Consider the following 20,041-nt stretch of genomic DNA (forward strand, 5'->3'; position numbering starts at 1 on the left):
TGAACTATATAATTTGATTTTGATTTTCTATTATTATTATTATTGGGAATTTCTTAATTATTATTATTATGTCAAAAGAATTACTAATGAACATACTATAAGAGGCCCATGTACCTTGGTAATATGTTAATTTATATATGACTTAGACTTGAACACAAAACAATCCCAAACTAAGCAAAAATCAAACTTTGTTGGACCCTCTCTGTTTGTGTCTGGGGCGCCAAAAAAAGAAGAAGAAAGAAAGCAATTTTATTTACCTCTGAGTGGCTATTCGTTGTCTTCCGTTGACAGGAGACACCCAAATTGCTCTAATGCCACAGACAGCAGGCACTGCTACCTCCTCGCAAACAACTGCGCTACCAAGGTCTCCATCCAACAGGTTAGTATTACTAGCAGAATGAGATCTTTTCACTGTCTCCCTCTGAAAACTAATATCCCCAAATTGGAGGATGGTTGGTTTGGTTCTTTTTTCTTTTGTGTTAATAGCATCATTGTCTACTGAATTTGAGATGACTTTGAATGTCTTCTTTATTGGTTCAGCAATTAGGCATCCAGCTACCCTATTGGATAGAATGAACAGCAAGACCTGCAAGAACAGTAAAACAAGTCTAATTTCATGTTTAAACAAAACAACTCTAATTGCACATATCACTGACATTAAATATTTCTTTAAAAAAAAATCAGAGAGAATCCAAGTGCATTATCATGAACTTCATGAAATAACTTCTATACATCTTTATGATTTATGGATAAGGAATGAAAAGTGCAAATTAGAAGCAGTTTGATAAAACATAGAGGAGAACTGTAACTAAGGGCATCTCCAATGGTAGCAATGCCATTGGTTGCCAAAAGTAGACAATTTATTTTAAAATATTAGCTTTTTTTCAAAAAAGAAAAGAAATGAAGGGTTGGCAAGGTTGCCCAGCAGAGGCGACGTTGGTAGGATATCACCTTGCAACCGCAGTGGTTCTAGCGCTGCATATGTTCTAAGAATCCAAGTGCATTTGACATAAAAAGACTATTCTAAACAGACACTAATAGTGGGAGGATATCACCTTACAAAACTTAAGGAAAATAAATCCACTTCCAAGCTCAATCCCCATCATATTCATAGCTTCCACAACCTGCAAGCCATAATGTTTCATTCAGAAAATGTCACTTTTCATTAAACGAATTAAATACCCCTTAAACTCACTATTCCCTATAATTACATAAACATTTATTTGACCTAAATGAAAAAATAGATATTCAATCCAGAACTTCTTCTTTTGGGCAGTAGAATCACTATCCAACACCATAACAATCCGACCACCTTCAATGGTAGGCATCTGAATAACCCTTTCACTAGACCAACCCTGCAAAATTAAATATCAATAATATTGATATAAGCAATAATCAAATCACCACAACAAGCACATTTCAAAATAAATTTCAAAGATTTATACCTTAAACTGAATTCCATGGGTATAGTTCTTATGAAATTCCTTATGAGCCTTCTCATCACTTTCATCCCCAAGAGAATACTTAAAACCACATGTGGAACAACTATGAAAGTTAAAATCAAACTGACCCAAATCTAAATGGTACTGGGCATAACTTCTCTTCTTGTTTTTCACCATTATTTTCCTTGATGTAAACGATTCAGACTTCGAAGTGATACTACCAGAAATAGTTTTTTCCAGCCATTGGCCATCTTTGGCTTTTTCCCTTTCCCCACTTCATATCAATGAAAAAAAATGTCCGTGGTGAAACAACAATGTTTAACTTACAGAATTCCCCGAAACTCAAAACTAAAATGCAAATCAACAATTCCAATTTCACTTTCTACAGCTTTACCTATATATACATCCTTATATAATATATATATATATAAACACAAAGCAATACCTGTTTGGGTCGCAGCTTCTACTGACAATGCAGCACCCCTGATATGAAAAAAAAAAGAGAGAAAAAAAATAATCAAAAGCATATAGTGATTTAGAGAAAATAATAACAACCGAAAATTAATTCAAATATAAAGAAAAAATTATGAGCATATAAAATTAATCAACAATTGAGAGAGAGAGAGAGAGAGAGAGAGAGAGAGAGAGAGAGAGAGAGAGAGTAATAAATTGGGGGCCACATCAACTTGAAATTTTGAAAATTTTCTTTCTTGATCATTTTACATTCTAGAGAAAAAGAAACCATTTCTGTAACTATTTCCAAAATTTTCTATTTTTTTAATAACATAAAGAGGGCTGCTTCACCAAAATATTGAATTTTATCTTAAACAACTTTAACATCTCTAGTCAAGAAATTAACATGGCCAGATCCTTACATACCCAAAACTAGACTATCATCATTTTACCCTCTTATTGATAGAGAGCCCATATATTTTTCTTCTCCAAACTTGAATTTTGAAACATTAAAATAGTGAAGATATCTCTTAAATTGAGTACAGATCATCACCAACATCAGAAAAGGTAAGTCGATAAACAAAAAGGCCAATTATAAAATTCTCCTTACACTACTTTACATGCTCCAGGAACATGATATTTCATATGCAATCTGGACAACCAATATTTGGCATGGGTGTTTGAGTTGTCTGCCTCTAGAGCCAACTCAAAATTTTCCTTCGCTGTCTGATACTCATAAAATTTAAAACATGCATATTGTTAAACAAAGCAAAAAAAAGGAAGCTAAATTATCAAGAAAATGATACATTTAAGATTGATTCCAAAATAAAAGAAGAGATAACTAATCAATTACTTCAAAAATAAAATAAAATTGACAGCAAAATCATACCCTGGGGAGAGGAATAAGACACTTATCATGGAGAATCAATAGAGCATTGTCTTTCAAAGATAGTTGGAGTACATGTTTAGACTCTTCATAAGAAATATCACAACTGAAATTGAAGATGGCTGTAATTTTTGTACATTAAAGCTGAAATCTATTATCAAGTATATTGATTCAAGGCAAGAGAGTTGAGAGAGAGAGAGGAACTTGTTCCTTTGAAACATCCTCTTTCCACTGACTCCGATACTTTTGGAACAAAAGCAAAAGCATTTGCTGAAGATCAACGGGCAAATCAGGCAAAACATGCTTAAGAAGATCATCGCCACTGAAGTTTCCATAGGCGCATTTTATAATCATCTAACGAAGGCATGCCAAAACCTGTTCAAGCACCACAAAAATCAAAACTTTCTTCACAAGAACACTAACCAACAAAAACCCACCAAGAAAAAAATTCCATTTAAGAAGAAAAGAGAAGTGGTTCCATACAGGGTCGAGGTCGGAGAGAGAAGGGAGATTGAGGAGGGTCTAGAAATGGGACTTGTCATGGTGACCACGGAGACCAGTCTTCCTAGTTTGCCAAAGAGAAGAAATCAATTGGTCAAGAGCTTCTTCGGAATTCACCCCTGATAGCTTATGAAGTTGCTGGTATAGTGTGTTTTCTCCAACCTCCATTTCGGAGCAGCTCTTGTGGCAGAGCAGAGAGGAATTAGATGGAATAATGACTTTGCCTTTTACATTTGCTAAAAAAAGGGTTTTACATTAATTAAGCGGGCTACCCAAAAGTACCCAGCCATTTTTCCCTCCATTTTAAAATTTAGTTTACCACTTTCTAAATTTTAACTTACCTATTATAATACTTTTCCAATTAGCTTATAATTATGTATTATAAAAGAGGTATTTGGTGTAGTGAGAGACTCTCATTCTCTACCTCATGATCATATCTCTTCCTCTCTACTCTATGGATTTTTGAAGCTTACTTTGAGGATTCAAACTTGGAAATCAAAGCTTGAAGTACTAGGCTACTGTTTAGCCATTGAAGGGGATTCAAACCTGTGATTAAGGTAAGGTTTCAGCCATGTTTTTTGGTCTCTTGCTTTGTTTTTAAGTTATTTCTTGAGCTTGAGGTTTGATCTTTGAAGTGGTTATTTGGTGTGGTTTTGAGTGGGTTAAAGTTTGGATTTTGCTAATAAACTGGTGTATATATTGTGGTAATGGTTGGTTATGATTTCTAGGTTGAATTGATGAAGGTTTGGGCCAGTTTGAATTGAAAAAGTGGGCAGGGGAGCCGGGTTTGGTGGCTCAAGTCGCAATCGAGTTCATGCAAGTCGCGACTTGGACCCAAGCCAGAGCCTTCCCTGGGCTCTGTCAGGCAGGCGCACCGCGACTTACTAGGCCAAGTCGTGACCAGCCCCTGGTACCCTAGACAGATTGCTCTCTGTCTTGGGGGCGTGCCACAACTTATTAGGCCAAGTCGTGACCCGCCCCTTCCTTTTGTGTTAGGGAGGAGTTTTTCAAGGGTTTAGGCTCGGGGTTTCATTTCATGAGGCTCGCGATCGAATGTACTAACCGTTTTAGTACGATTCTAGGCCCCGGGAGCGAGGTTTTAGATTATGAACCTTTAATTATTTATTTTTATTTATGGGATTTCATATTGGTTATGAATAAGTGACCGTTAAGGAACTTAAGGATCGACCGTTCTCAAAGGTTGTTCTTTTATTATTTCACGCTCGAACCAGAGGTAAGAAAACTACACCCAGTATGTGATGCATGTGACGCATGCGACACATGTGATTAAGGCATGACATGAATATTGAATATGGAATTGATCAGAGCTTGAGTCTCTATAAATGTGCATGATCAAAATTATGCTAGTGGTTGTTGAGTAAGCATGCTGAATGCCCTATATTTTGATATTTGACAAATGATATATGCCTGGTTGCATTGCATACTTGTGAGTGGCACTGACTCATTAGTCAGAGACGACAATGGTGGTAGCACTGTTCTCACTACTACAAAAAAGGCTTTTTAGGACTCGCCGGGCCTGAGTCCTCTATTTGAGAGCCTTAAAACTGAGATTTTTTAGGACTCACTAAAAGAATGTTTTTAGGGCTCCCATTGCGAGCCCTAAAATAATTGACGTAAGCCCTAAAAGAATGGTCGGAGTAAGTGGTGGCACCACCACTCCACAGTGGCCAATGGGTCTAATTTTTTAGTGCGTTTTGAAGCCCAAGATGCAAGGAATATGGTGGTGGTGGTGGTTCATCTCGTAGTGGCTCGAGGTGGCTAGAAAGTGGTCGGAAAGTTTAGGTAAACCCAAAATCGCATAAACTTCGACAAGAACTTTGAGGGCCTTAGGCCGCACGTGAAGGGCTGAGCTCCAGAAGTTGGAGGTTTCAGGGGGCGGCGCATCTCGAGGGGAGGCACGTGGCGTTCGGCGGCATAGGCAAGGCAGCATTTTGGCCATGGCAGAGATGAGCTAGAGAGAGAGCTTTGGGAGAGAGAGAGAGAGAACTGAGGAGAGAGTGATTTGAGTGAGTTTTGTATTTTTTTTTATAATATTGAGTGATTTCAGGGATTGGAAGGAATTTGTGATTTTTTAAAATTCAAACTTTTAGGACACACAGTTTTTAAGGCTTGCATCGTGTTTCTTAAAAAAATTCTTTAAGGACTTGCAATTAGTGTCCTAAAAAGTCAAGGAGGTGTTTGTTAAAAAAAATTCAAAGTTTTAGGACACACATAGTTTTTATGTCTCACTCCACAAGCCCTAAAAGAAATTTTTTATTTTTAGGACTCGCATCTAGGTGAGTGCCCTAAAAAAGTTTTCTAAAAGGGTGTTTTTGTAGTTGTGTCGTATGGTATTAGCTTATGAGTCAAGAGAGGTATTAGCTTGTTTAACGCAAATCGAAATAATTAGATCTAATCACCATGAGCATGAAATGCTTGACCGACCCTAAGTTCGATGAAATCTAAAAGCGCTCGTCTAGTTTAAAGACTAGTTACATAGAGCCAGAGCCAAAAGGCTCAGGTGACTGAATGTCACTTGGCTTAGTGTGCAGTATCCTAGAGATAGACTTATTAGTCATCTATCCAGAGATAGACTTATTAGTCATCTATTAAAAGTAGAGAAATTGGTGGAAATAGAACCCTTTTATAGTGCATTTTGCACAATAACGTACTTTCAAAATATTTTAGCTAAATGGCATCTTTTATTAATGAATTTTTTGTGTTACCCATCTTACCCTTAAAATAAAATAATAATCAATTAAAATAAAAACACTAATAACTATCATCTTCCTCCTCTCACCCATCCACCCACACCCATCCACAACCACCCACTACCATCCCCCGCCGCCACCACCACCACCACCATCGGCGACCACTGCCCCCTATCACCGGCAAACACTGCTCATCACCGGATGCTGCCATTTCTCCACAAATCCAACCACCACTCATTCAAAAGGTTGGTTTATAAATATATATTTTTTTATATATGAATGATGAGATTTTTGATATTTTTTTTTTTAGATTTAAAATGCAAAATGATTGTTTTAGTATATTGAAAGTATAAGTAAGGATTTAGGTTTATTTCTGGGGTTTTATGGAGGTTAAAGCTTGAAAATTTGAAAAAATTAATGGTGGTTTCAGCTGTTTTCGAGATAGAGAAATCTAGAATTTTTTGACAGCTTGTCTAATTTTTCGACAAGGAGTCTAATATTTTAAACCAGTTGTCTAAATTTCAGACCAGTAGTCGTATTTTTTCGACCACCTGTCTAAATTTTAGACCATCTGTCAAATTTAGACAGGTAGTCTAATTTTTAGACAGATCGTCATATATTTTCAACCACCTGTCGAATTTTTAGATGGGTTGTCGAATTATCAGACAGGTTGTCGAATTTCTAGATTTTCAACTTGATTTTCATTTTTTTTATATAAATTTTTAATCAAAGTAATACCAATAATTTATATTTGTTTATTGTATTTTTTTTTTTAGATGTCATTAAAAAATATTGTAATATTATGTGATGGAATGTGGAAAAAGAATGAGGACTCGTGGAAATGGATTTCAAATGGCTCACGATAAAGATCAAGTTTGGTACAAACTAACCAAACTTATGAGGAGTTAGTTGAACATATTTATGAAGTTATAGAAATTGATCGCAACCTCTTCGATATAGAATTAACTTACAAGATAACGACAATGGTGGATATTGAACCAATTGCAATAAAAAAATAGTAGAGACATTGTTAGTTTCTTTACATGGCAAGAGCGTGATTTGGTTCCATTATGTGTGGGTTTGATCAAGAAGATGGAAAATGTGCTCATTAAGGATAAACTTGTTACTAATATTGAATCTACTACAAATGTTAATTAAGATCCAATAACCTACTTTAAAAAATGTTCTACTCGACAGCCATCTTCTTCTTGTAGTATGACAATGTTCATGTATCAAACTCTTATAGTATGACTTGTATTGGATATTTATTAGCAAAGGCAATGGAATGGTATTTTATTTATGTATCAAACTCTTATAGTATGACTTGTATTGGATATTTATTAGCAAAGGCAATGGAATGGTATTTTGTTTATGTATAAAACTGTTCTGGTATACCACAAACTGTTATAGACTACTTGTGTTGGATGTTTCTATTTTAGACCTCTTTGTGTTATATTTCGACAGCCTGTCGAAAACTTTCGACAGCTAGTCTCCAATTTTGACGGCCTGTCTACAACTTTTGACAGCTAGTCTAAAATTTCGACTGCCTGTCTAAAACTTTCGACAACTAGTCTAAAATTTCGATTGCTTGTCTAAACATTTCGACAACTAGTCTCAAATTTTGACGGCCTGTCTAAAACTTTCAACAGCTAGTCTAAAATTTCGTCTGCTTGTCTAAAAATTTCGACAGCTAGTCTGAAATTTCGACTGCTTGTCTAAAAATTTTGACAGCTAGTCTAAAATTTTGACTGACTGTCTAAAACTTTCGATAGCTAGTCTCAAATTTCAACAGGTTATCTAAAATGTTTGAAATGTCTTAAAAGGCTCCAATAACACAATAAAAGAACATATATCTCAATTAACATTTTATAAAGTTAAATAAAAATTAATCTTTATGAGATTATGATGATTACAGATTGAGTGGTACATATTTCAATCAAACTAATATGATGATAAAAGATTGAGTGGTAGATAATCTATTGAGGTACTATTATGATGATTATGTTTATATTGTAAGAACAGCACTTTATCATGTAGAATTGGATCTTAATTAATTATACATTTTTGACAATTAGTCGTGAGTTTCGACAATTTGTCTAAAAATTTATAAAGTTAAACAAAACTTAATCTTTATGAGATTATGATGATTACCGATTGAGTGGTACATATTTCAATCAAACTACTATGATGATCAAGGATTGAGTGGTAGATAATCTATTGAGGTACTATTATGATGATTATGTTTATAGTATAAAAACAACACTTTATCATGTAGGTTATTGGATCTTAATTAACATTTGTAGTAGAATCAATATTAGAAACAAGTTTATCCTTAATGAGCACATTTTCCATCTTCTTGATCAAACCCACACATAATGGAACCAAATGACGCTCTTACCATGTAAAGAAACTAACAATGTCTCTACTATTTTTTATTGCAATTGGTTCAATCTCCACCATTGTCGTTATCTTGTAAGTTAATTCTATATCGAAGAGGTTGCGATCGATTTCTGTAACTTCATAAATATGTTCAACTAACTCCTCATAAGTTAGGTTAGTTTGTACCAAACTTGATCTTGTTCGTGAGCTATTTGAAATCCATTTCCATGAGTCCTCATTCTTTTTCCACATTCCATCACATAATATTACAATATTTTTTAATGGCATCTGAAAAAAAATAATACAATAAAAAAATATAAATTATTGGTATTACTTTGATTAAAAAGTTATATAAAAAAATGAAAATCAAGTTGAAAATCTAGAAATTTGACAACCTATCTGATAATTTGACAACCCGTCTAAAAATTCGACAGGTGGTTGAAAATATATGACGATCTATCTAAAAATTAGACTACCTGTCTAAATTTGACAGATGGTCTAAAATTTAGACAGGTGGTCTAAAATTTAGACAGGTGGTCTAAAGTTTAGACAGATGGTCTAAAATTTAGACAGGTGGTCAAAAAAATACGACTACTAGTCTGAAATTTAGACAAGTGGTCTAAAATATTAGACTTCTTGTCGAAAAATTAGACAAGCTGTCAAAAAATTATGGATTTCTCTATCTCGAAAATAGCCGAAACCACCATTATTTTTTCAGATTTTCAAGCTTTAACCTCCATAAAACCCCAGAAATAAACCTAAATCATTACTTATACTTTCAATATACTAAAACAATCATTTTGCATTTTAAATCTACAAAAACAATATAAAAAATCTCATATTTTATATATATAAAAAATATTTATAAACCAACCTTTCAAATGAGTGGTGGCTGGATTTGTGGAGAAATGGCAACATCCAGTGATGATCAGTGTTCGCCGGCGGTAGGGGGCAGTGGTCGCCGGTGGTGGTGGCGGCGGGGGATGATAGTGGGTGGTTGTGGATGGGTGTGGGTGGATGGGTGAGAGGAAGAAGATGATAGTTATTAGAGTTTTTATTTTAATTTATTATTATTTTATTTTAAGGGTAAAATGGGTAATACAATAAATTCATTAATAAAATAGGCCATTTAGCTAAAAAATATTGAAACTAGGCCAAAGTGCAAATTGCACTATAAAAAAGGCCATTTTTCCAAGGACCCCTTAAAAGTATGACTTAATAGTCACTTATTTGATTAAGGTGCGCAACCCAAAGTGTGACTCACTATCTGATTAGGGCTGCAAGCCCCAGAATGATTACCATAATCATTTATTGATATTACATACATGCAGTAATAAGTTTTCTTGCTGAGCCTTGTCTCACGGGTGCTATGTGGTGCAGGTGAAGGGAAAGAAAATCTCACCCAGCCTTGAGTGGAGAGCTTAGGTGGCGATGTGTACATATGCAGCCGCTTGACCACCACAGCCAAGATGTTTCTCAGAAGAACTAAGGGTTAACCCTATTTCTGCTGCTTAGGTCGGCGGGTTGTAATTTTTGACTATAATGACTGGGCCCATGCACATTTTTGTGTTTTAAATAAAATATATCCATTCCTTTTGATCGAGATTTTTCACCTTAGCCTATTAATAAAACCTAGATGCATGTTTATAACCAAATGACTCGTTTAGAGAGTTAGGCACTGTTTAAAGTCCACAATAACGGTCTTGGAGTTACCAGGGCATTACAGCTATCTAACTAAAAGTTTCCTCATAGTCCATGCCTTCTCTTTGGGTATAACCCCATGCCACTAATCGAGCTTTATAAGTCTCGATATTTCCATCAACACCTCTTTTATTCATGTAGATCCACTTGCACCCAATGGCCCTAAATTCAGTAGGTGCTTCCACAAGATCCCAGACGAAATTTGAATACATGGACTCCATTTCCTGTTTCTTGGCTTCGAGCCATAGTTCCTTTTCAGGGCTAGCCATTTCCTATTTGAAAGGAAACAGATCATCATAACTAGTGTCACCAACAACCATATTATTTTCACCATCCATACCATAGTGAACTGGGTTCCTAAAAACCCTCCCACTACGACGAGACTCCGTGATTGTTTGCTCAGGAACAATGGTACTTTCTTCATTTAAATAGACTTGCATCGGTTGGACATGAAGAGTGGGAAGTTCATCATCAACTAACGTTGAAGATGATGGAACATTGGTTGGCGTCAATTCTTTAACCATCTCCTCTAAAATTGTTTTGCTGCATGGTTTAAAGTTTTGGACATAGTCATTTTCCATAAAAGTAGCATTCGTAGAAGTAAAAACTTTCTTTTCTTAATGATTATAGAAAAGTATGCCTCGAGGACCTTAAGGATAGCCAAAAAACATGCAAACTTCAGTTCGAGGTTCTAGCTTTCTCTCTTTTTTCCTCAGGATGTGGGCGGGACACCCCCAGATTCTATAATGGCGTAAACTAGGTTCACGACCATTCCAACGTTCTAAAGGTGTTTTGGGGATTGATTTGGATGAAACGACATTGAGAATATCATTCACGATTTCAATTACATTTCCCCATAATGAAGTTGGTAGAGTTGAATAACTAAGCACGCATCTAACCATTTCTAATAAAGTTCTATTCCGGCGTTCCGCTACACCATTTTGTTGCAGAATACCTGGGGAAGTAGGTTTTAATAAAATCCCAAGTTCAGTTAAATGATCTTGGAACTGCATATCCAAATATTCTCCACCCCTATCAGATCACAAGATCTTTAATGTTTTACCTAATTGGCTGAGCCATAGCTAAGAATTCCTAAAAATTTGAAAATGTTTCTGATTTCCTATGCATTAGGTAAATACATGAGTATCTAGAGTAATCGTTAATGAAAGTGACAAAATACTCAAAACCACCCATGGCTTGTACATTCAAAGGTCCACAAACATCTGAATGCACAATCCAAGTGGTTATTTGGCCCTATCATCCTTTGCAGAGAATGGACGATTGGTCAATTTGCCTTCTAGACAAGAGCCCGTCCTTTGTAAGTCTTTGAATTCTATTATAGCCAATGTGACCTAGTCTCAAATTCCATAAATACATCATGTTGTCGTTTTCGGTCTTTTGACGTTCCTAGGTTTAGCTACTTTGAATAAATCATTGTTAAGAGCGATGGGTTCTTTAGGTCGAAGAATATAAAGCCCATTTTCCAAACATGCAATACACAATTGTGATCCATTGAAAGAAATAGATATATTAGAACATGTGAAAGTCATAACAAATTGTTCTAATTGCAACATGGAAACTGAAATTAAATTTCTACTAAAATCCAAAATAAAAAATACATCCTTTAAAATTAAAAATTTATTTACGAACTTCAGACAATCTCTTCCTCTAGCTTAGACCACAACGAACGCTATGTTCCCAACTCTAAGCTTTAAGTCACCTTCGTTCACTTCCTCCCACGGTTCAAGAAGCTGTAAAGAGATACAAACATGGTTAGTAGATCCAGAATCAACAATCCAAACAGATTTATCATTCTCTAAAACACATGTTTTTAAGATATATGAACTATAATCATTACCTTTGTTTTTAGCTGCAGAAACTTGGGGCAATCCTGTTTCCAATGCCACTTCTCTTTGCAATTATAATATTTACCTTTACCTTTCTTGTTTTTCTTGTTCTTTCCCTTAGGTGTTTGTGCACTATGTTGTGCACTGGTCTTTGCAACCTTTGCAGGCCTGAGGTTGTTGTTTTGTCCATCTTTCCTCTTGTTTCCAGCTTTCAAAGACGAAGTTGGGTTAGTTTCAGCCTTAGCTGGACCAGCAGCAACAACAGTAGTCTTATTTTCTCCTCCTTTACTAGGTCCATCCTTGATAGACTCAAAAGTCTGAAGCTCGTTCATGAGCTGTGTCAGACCATAGTGGAGATGGTGTCATTTGACCATTGGCATATTTCTTGGTGGCCTCAAAACGAGTCTGCGCTGACATGGCACCAAACATGTCTTGGAGTTGATCCATGATTTTGTAGGCCATCTTGACAGTCTCCATCTTTGTCGTGAGAGTGTCGACCATACTAGTCAACATGTAGTGTCGCGTCTTGTTGTTAGTCGCATGCCAACACTCATACTTATCCCTTACAGACTTGGGAGCTCCTTCAGCTAGAACTTCTGGGGATTCCTCAGTCATGATGAACTCAGCATTGTCACCAATCAACACAATGTGGATGTTTTACTTCCACTTACGAAAGTTTTCTCCAGTGAGTTTCTCCATCAAAAGTTGGGAAAGGATGGGAGTAGACACAACCATACTAAAAACTACAAATTATCAATAAAATAGAAATAAATCACTTTTGCTCAATAAAACTTCTATTGACTATAATTTCAAGAAATAGTATAACATATACCAAAATATGTAAGATATGAAGAAAAAATACCAAAAACAATCATATCTCTATTTCTTTAGGTTTTTAACTAATCTATGATATCCTTGTCCCGATTGGCGAGAGTAAAAAATACCTACTTAAATAAAGTTGTAAACATATTCTATATGGACACCATTATTAACAACCTAATATTCGATTAAAATAAGAAAACAAAATCTCTTATTTTATGAGCTAGATGCACGGCTTCGATAATCAATAGATTTAGTACTAGTAGTGTAACGACCCAAATTCGCTAATAAGGCTTAAGGGCCTTGATTAGTGTGCCAGGAGGGCAGGTTGGGATTTATGTGTGATTTTATGAATTAAATGCATGATTATGATTTAAAGCATGTTATTTGGCTATTTGTTTAACTGAGATGCATGGCTATGTTTACTAGTATGCATGTAGGCCCGGATCGTGTTAGAAGGGCATAATTGTAATTTTGGCCATGTTGGGCATAACTGTATTGATATGTGATAACTGTATTATGTGAATTGTACCACGTGGGTGTGGTTGTATTATTGTGATGCACGTGCCGAGACGGTTCTAGAGAGCTCGTTAACTCAAGAGTCACAACGGGATTTCTATACCCGGCTCGGGAGGAGCCTAGGGGTACCTCGGGAATTTTATGGTTAAGTTGAGATTTAGTGGGTAATGGTTATTGGAGATTTAGTAACCTGGGTAACCATTAGTTACTGCTGAGAGTAACAAGTTTTAGAAAGAAAATGGTAGAAATGAAATAGAAATGAAAAGACTTAAGTACCCTTGAGGTTTAGGTGGGAAAGGATAGGCAAGGAGGGGCAAAATGGTCATTTGGTTGGGAATTAGATAAATGGCAGCTGGTTTTATGGGGTACACGGTTTGGGGCTTAACCATTTTGGTCTTGATAGTGTTTGAAGAGAAGAGAAAAGAGAGGGAAAAGCTAGGGCATGAGGAAGAAGAAGAAGAAGAAGAGAAGGAGAAGTTGGAGACCTAGGAGATGAAGGAAGCTTAGGGATGGATTCTCCATATGAGGTAAGGAATTTTATACACATTTAAGGCTTGATTATGTTATGGGTTAAGAATTTGAGCATGGGTTAAGTTTGATGTTTGAGTTTTTATTTTTTTCTGAAATTGAAATCAAGGATGTGGATTTTGGGGATTTGATTGGGTGTTTAGATGTTTTGGTGATGTTTATGGGTTGTTGGATGGTTTATTTGGAGTCTTGAGTTGGTTTTGGGGCTTGGTGTGAGTTTGGGTTGATTTGGTAAGGTTTTAGCTCGGAGAAAACGCAGGAGAAAACCCAGAATTCTGGGTCTGCGAAGGCGTGCCGCGACACAGGTTTTTCGTGCCGCGGCAAGGGAGCCTCTGACTGATGGGTGCCGCGGCACAAGGATGTGGTGCCACGGCACAAGGCTAATTTCAGGGCATCATTTTTAGGCAATTTTAGGCCTTTGCTCCGGGGGTTCGGGGGATGCCTCCGGGGTGTTGTTCTAAGGTTTTAGGGGTCCCGAGAGTGCGGGATTGGTCCCGGAAAGTGGTTTTGGGTTGATTAGTAATGAGGGATGTTTCTTGTGTGTTGTGACTAGGTTCTTTGAGAGGCTCGTGCTAGAGGACCGTGCTCGCAGCTTTAGTGCATCAGGAGGCTCGGAATGCAGGTAAGAAAACTATAACACCCGAGGTTAGGGCATGGCCCCAGATTGTATTATGTGCAAATGTTTAAACTTAAATGAATCATGATGTGTGTGAATGATTATTTCGAATGTACTATATGTGTGATTATGATGAAATGAGCGGCCGTGGGCCGAGTACGGCGTAGGCCGGGGCGGCCGTGGGCCGAGTATGGCGTAAGCCGGGGCGGCCGTGGGCCGAAAGTAACACCTAGCACATGGGATGCTATATTCAGGGTGGGACCCAAGGGATACATGAGTTATCCTCGCGGTGAGAACCAATACCCCAGGCTTCGGTAAGGCTCTGGGGCGGCTTGGCCGTGTTTGCTTAGTCTAATGATTGACTTGTTTATTGTGGATTATCTGTTATGATAAACTGTATACATTGCATATGTTATGTCCTGCATGAGTTTTCTTGCTGGGCTTCGGCTCACGAGTGCTTTGTGTTGCAGGTAAGGGCAATGACTGAGTCAACCAACCATGAGTACGGAGAGCGTGAAACGACGTGTACATGTTTGGCCTGCCCGACTGCTTTGGTTGGGGGTTTATTCGAAAATGGCTGTAATAATCTATAATTTTATAATTTCTCAAACTGTAACCTTATTTCAAGATGTAATTAGTTTTCAAACCTTATTTTGGGATCCCAACTGTTTAATAATAGAAGTTTTGATGAAACGATGCATTTTCAAAGAGTACAGCCTTAACTTTTAATTAGTCACACTTTTGTTTCAAAAACCTCGGTTAGCGAGTTCATTGCACACTGTTTTGTCTTAAAAACTCACTTAGTAACGGCTCTAAGGAAGTAGGGCGTTACAAGTAGTCACCGTAGGGGTGAGTCTAGTAGAATTTGACCTATAATTATCTTTCTTTAGAAATTTAACCTTGTCAAAATAACTAATGAACACCTTCCGTAGGGGGATGAATCAAAGCGTCTCAAGGCCCCATTAAGTTACTGACTTTGTTAAACCAATGGTGGAGATCGAATATAATTATTAAAATAAGCTCATTACAACAATTAAAAAAAGTATTTTTATTATTTATTTTTAGAAAATTAATGACTATGGTTCTCCAAAAATTGAAAAGATTACATTTTTAAAACCAAAGTCCTATAATTTCCTATTAATTCTAAAGTGTCACATTGAAACAAATTCAATTAATTTAGAATTAATTTTTTGCTAATCAATATTTAGGTTTAACTAATATAATGAACCTATACAATTAAGTCTAACTTAGGTAAATGAGCCTTAATAATTGGGCTTGTATGGAGGAGGGATGGGTCCAGTATGTCGTTCCCACTACAAAGGCCCCCTTAGATCCATACAAGGTCCAAAATATAGGAATTTAAATCTTCGTTTTATTAATTGTTATTAATTGATTAGGCCCACTATATTCATGCAAAGCAATTGGGCTTTCACAAGTGAAATTGCTCACAAGAGAGGAATTTAAACTTTACATTTTCTAATGGGCCCAAGTAAAACCTATTATTTTATGAATATTTTATTTGGCAAAAATCCATATATCTAGCAAACATATGGGCTTAATCATGTTACTATATGAGCAAGTCATTTTAAATCAGCCTAATCATGTTACTATATGAGCAAATCATATATCTGCATCTAATCTCAATTGCAAAATTACCACATATAGTGCAAACAAATAAGTAATAATTGGATGGGCCTAATCATGTTACTATATGAGAAAGTCTATGAATTTATGCAAAAATACCACAATTAATTATCTAGAATTTAACAAAAAATCTAATTAATTAATTTTTTTACAAAAAATAAGTCATTTTAAATGAAAATTTTCAACAATTAACAAAAGTTAATTTATCAACAATCAAGTTGGTTTAGGTTAATTTGAAAAATATTAATTTAATTTAAATAAGATTTATCAACAATTAGCCAAAGTTAATTTAAATCTCATTTATTAAAAAATATTTTATAAATTGGTTTGAAAAACGTGATATTCTAGCCAGTTATAAATTTTTGAAACAAATAACATCTGCTGTTTTAAAAAAAATATCTTAAACAGTTAAACAAATTCAAATATCTATAAAAATATCTAGTTAACAAATTTTCAAATTTCAAATAATTTAAATATTAAAATATATAGAATAATCAGATATTATTATTAAAAAATATCTTAAATATCTGATAAATTAATTATAATATTTTAATATATTAAAATATATAAAATTAATTAGTTAACCAAGTTTTAAATTTGAATTTGAATCTTTGTAGAAAATATCTATTTTTAAAAGATAAAACAACCAAAATATCATATTTCAAACAAGATATTTTTAAATAATAGTAAACTTTTAGATATTTTTGTATTAACCTATTAAAAATACATTCAAAAATCAAATTTTAAGAAAAAATAAATTAACATAGGCCGCGGCCAGATGTTTATGGTGGCTGCGACCACTAGTTGCTGTTACCCAGGCCGTGGCCACTGCCAGGGAGATTTTTTTTGATAAAATATGTGCAATTTTTCAAGCCAAAAATATTTTCTAATAATTTTTACCATGATTTACATCAAATAAAGCATTTATATAAAAATTATTTGCAAAGAAAACACAACAAAATAACCCAAATATGCTAATAATCACATAAATCATAAAAAACATGAAATCCACCCAATTACTCAACACATCAAATAATTCAATTTTACCATGTTTATCCATAAAAATAAAGATTACCAAAGACTCTGAGGCCAAATGTTCTTTATTTATTTATTTTCATGTAGATCTAATATTAAACAAGTTAATATGAGACAACCTAGAATATGTTTCTAAAATTGAATTCAAAGAGAAATAATGATAAGAACACTTACATTATACACATCGTAATGAATGAGTCTTTAATTCAATTTCTCTAACCCCTTGTATCCTTTATGTCGCAGAGTATTACCAAGAAACTGAACCGTTCTTCAATTTTCTTCACAACCTTCCAAAGTATCATTCGAATCACATAGACTAGGGTGGGAAATTCTCAACACGTGAGATAAATATAGAGAGAAGAAGAATATAAGAGAAAAATTGAGGCTTAAAAAAGGACTTATGAAGTAGAGAGAATCTAAAACCTAATAGATCTTCTGATCTTCTTAGAAACTTGTGATTCAACTTTTTTTTTTCAACTCACTCTTAGCATTCCTTTTATAGACTCAATTAGGTCATTTATTTAATTAAAAAATCAATAAAATAATAGTCAATTAACAGCCCTAGGTCGAAATTATCATGGGCTTTAGGCCCATGAAATTTCCCATTTGATTATAAGCCCGTTGGACTTAAAATCAAGGCCTGTATTATTTTCTATTGATTTAATTAATTAAATAATTATTCAAATCCTTTATCAAATTAATTATTTATAATTTGAACCTTGATTTAAACTTATTAATTTAGATACAATTTTATCTTAATTAATAAATCTGCCCTAATTTCTCTTTTCTTCTATAAATTGTATAACTCTGTGAAACTATCCAAAATTGACCTGGTCAACTTTGATAATTCTAATTGATAATTAAATGAATTCATTGAGACTATCTAAATGATTTTATCCAAGGTACAATGGGGACCATGGGCCTATGAAATCAAGCTTCAATAAGTTATCATAAATCTAACAAATAAATTTACTAACTTATTAATTCATCGTGGCTCCACTAAAGACTCAGAATTACACTGATGAATTCATAGAACGCTCTATAAGCAATATAATATGTTATTAATTATCCATTGTTACAACCATAATTGTCACTCAATCCTCTATAGACGGTCTACAATGAGATGGGACTAAAATATTGTTTTACCCCTCATTGTATTTTTATCCTTAAAACACTTAGTTCCTTTTAAATGATATTTCTGTAAACTAATATTAATTACTGAAATGAGATCTTTATCATTTAGCACCTTGAACCAAACTAAAAGGAAACCATTGTTTCACTTCTTCATCAGAAGCTATAGACGTTCATATCTATTATTAAGACTCCCACTAAATTATACTGTCGAGTTCCCAAGATGTAAGTATGGGCTAGTCCATAGGGTAAGCTAGTCACGAACAAGTCAAAGAACTCAAATAATACAATCAGTTAGAATACTAACCACTCAGAATTGAGATTGAATTGAACCATGGTCAACTATATGATATGTCTGGAATAGATAATAACAGTATATTTACTTATCCTATTTACTGTCAATATCGGTTCAGTCCGAAGTAACAAATACATTTGATCTTATCTACTTTGCTAATGTTCTGGAAAGAACATAACACTACGATGTGTAAATAGATCATATCGTAGATTGGCAAGTCACTGTAAATTCTGTGCACTAACTAATCTTAGGACTAGCTTATATTTGAACATATAATCATATTTATATTCTACTGTGATTACGTCACAATAAATACGATTAACTATATGCTCGGGATTTAATAGAAGTTTATATTAAACAAATAATCATGAAAATAAAACATTTGAGCAAAGTTATTGACCAAGTGATAAAATGATTTCTATTTTTTTGTTGATAATAAATGAGATTACAAAGAAATTGGGTTTTAATTAGGGCATGAAACCCCAACACATACTCCTTCAGCTGACGTGATGCATGGGCAATCACCTTCCCTGTCTGCATAAGGACACAACCTAGACCCTGACCCGAGGTTTCACAATAAACCACAAACTTGTCCTGGTCTATAGGAAGACTCAGAATCAGAGTGGTGATCAAACTCTTCTTCAGTCTTTGGAAGCTGTCTCCAAACTTGTTTGACCATATGAACCTCTGATTCTTGCGTGTCAACCCTGTCAGTGGTGACGCAATCTTGGAAAACCCCTCCACAAAGTGTCTGTAATAACCTGCCAATACCAAGAAACTTCCGATCTCTGAAGCATTCTTCGGCCTTGGCCAATCTCTGACTGCCTCAATCTTCGCCAGATCTACCATATTCCCATCCTTACCAACTATGTGACCTAAGAAAGTCACATGTGGCAACCAGAACTCACACTTATTGAATTTCGCATACAGCCGGTGCTCTGTAAGCCTTTGTAGACCCATCTACGATGCTGCTCGTGCTCTGTCTTTTACTGAGAGTATACTAGTATATCGTCGATAAAGATTGTAACGCCCTACTACCTTAGAGTCATTACTAAGTGAGTTTAAAATGGGAATTGTGCAACTAACTGACTCTACGAGGTTTCTAAAACCAAAAGTGTGACTTGATCAGAAGTTAAGGCTGTAGTTTTTGAAAATGTTTAGTTTCATTGAAAACATTAAGTATCAAACATCCGGGATCCCAAAATAAGGTTTACAAAATATTTACAACTCAAAAATAGATTTACACTTGATTAACTATCAAAAGAATAGGTTAATACAGCCATATACAAAATTCCCCTAACCAAAGCAGTCGGGCAGGCCGAACATGTACGCGCCGCCCCCAAGCTCTCCATACTAATGGCCAGTTGACTGACTCCTTGCTTTTACCTGCCACACAGAGCACCCGTGAGCCGAAGCCCAGCAAGAAAACTCATACAGTATATAACATATGCATAGAATATAGCTGACATATAATCCACTGATAAATAGGAAAACCATCAGACTGAACAAGCACGGCCATGCCGCCCCAGAGGCC

At 35.1% G+C, this 20,041-nt stretch overlaps 1 protein-coding gene across 1 annotated transcript; it reads right to left on the reverse strand.

The window, feature by feature from the left end:
- Positions 1 to 253: 253 nt before the first annotated feature.
- LOC133779380 (protein CHROMOSOME TRANSMISSION FIDELITY 7-like) lies at positions 254 to 3,135 on the reverse strand. The gene is made up of 8 exons (XM_062219350.1): positions 2,986 to 3,135; positions 2,857 to 2,903; positions 1,888 to 1,925; positions 1,770 to 1,836; positions 1,446 to 1,716; positions 1,262 to 1,355; positions 1,056 to 1,126; positions 254 to 586 (listed from the first exon to the last, which is right to left on the reverse strand). Exons 1-8 carry the CDS (start codon positions 3,133 to 3,135, stop codon positions 254 to 256), a joined length of 1,071 nt encoding a protein of 356 aa, XP_062075334.1.
- Positions 3,136 to 20,041: the final 16,906 nt, after the last annotated feature.

This window comes from Humulus lupulus, chromosome 5 (genome assembly GCF_963169125.1).
Source record: "Humulus lupulus chromosome 5, drHumLupu1.1, whole genome shotgun sequence".
In the NCBI taxonomy this organism is placed as follows: Eukaryota; Viridiplantae; Streptophyta; class Magnoliopsida; order Rosales; family Cannabaceae; genus Humulus; species Humulus lupulus.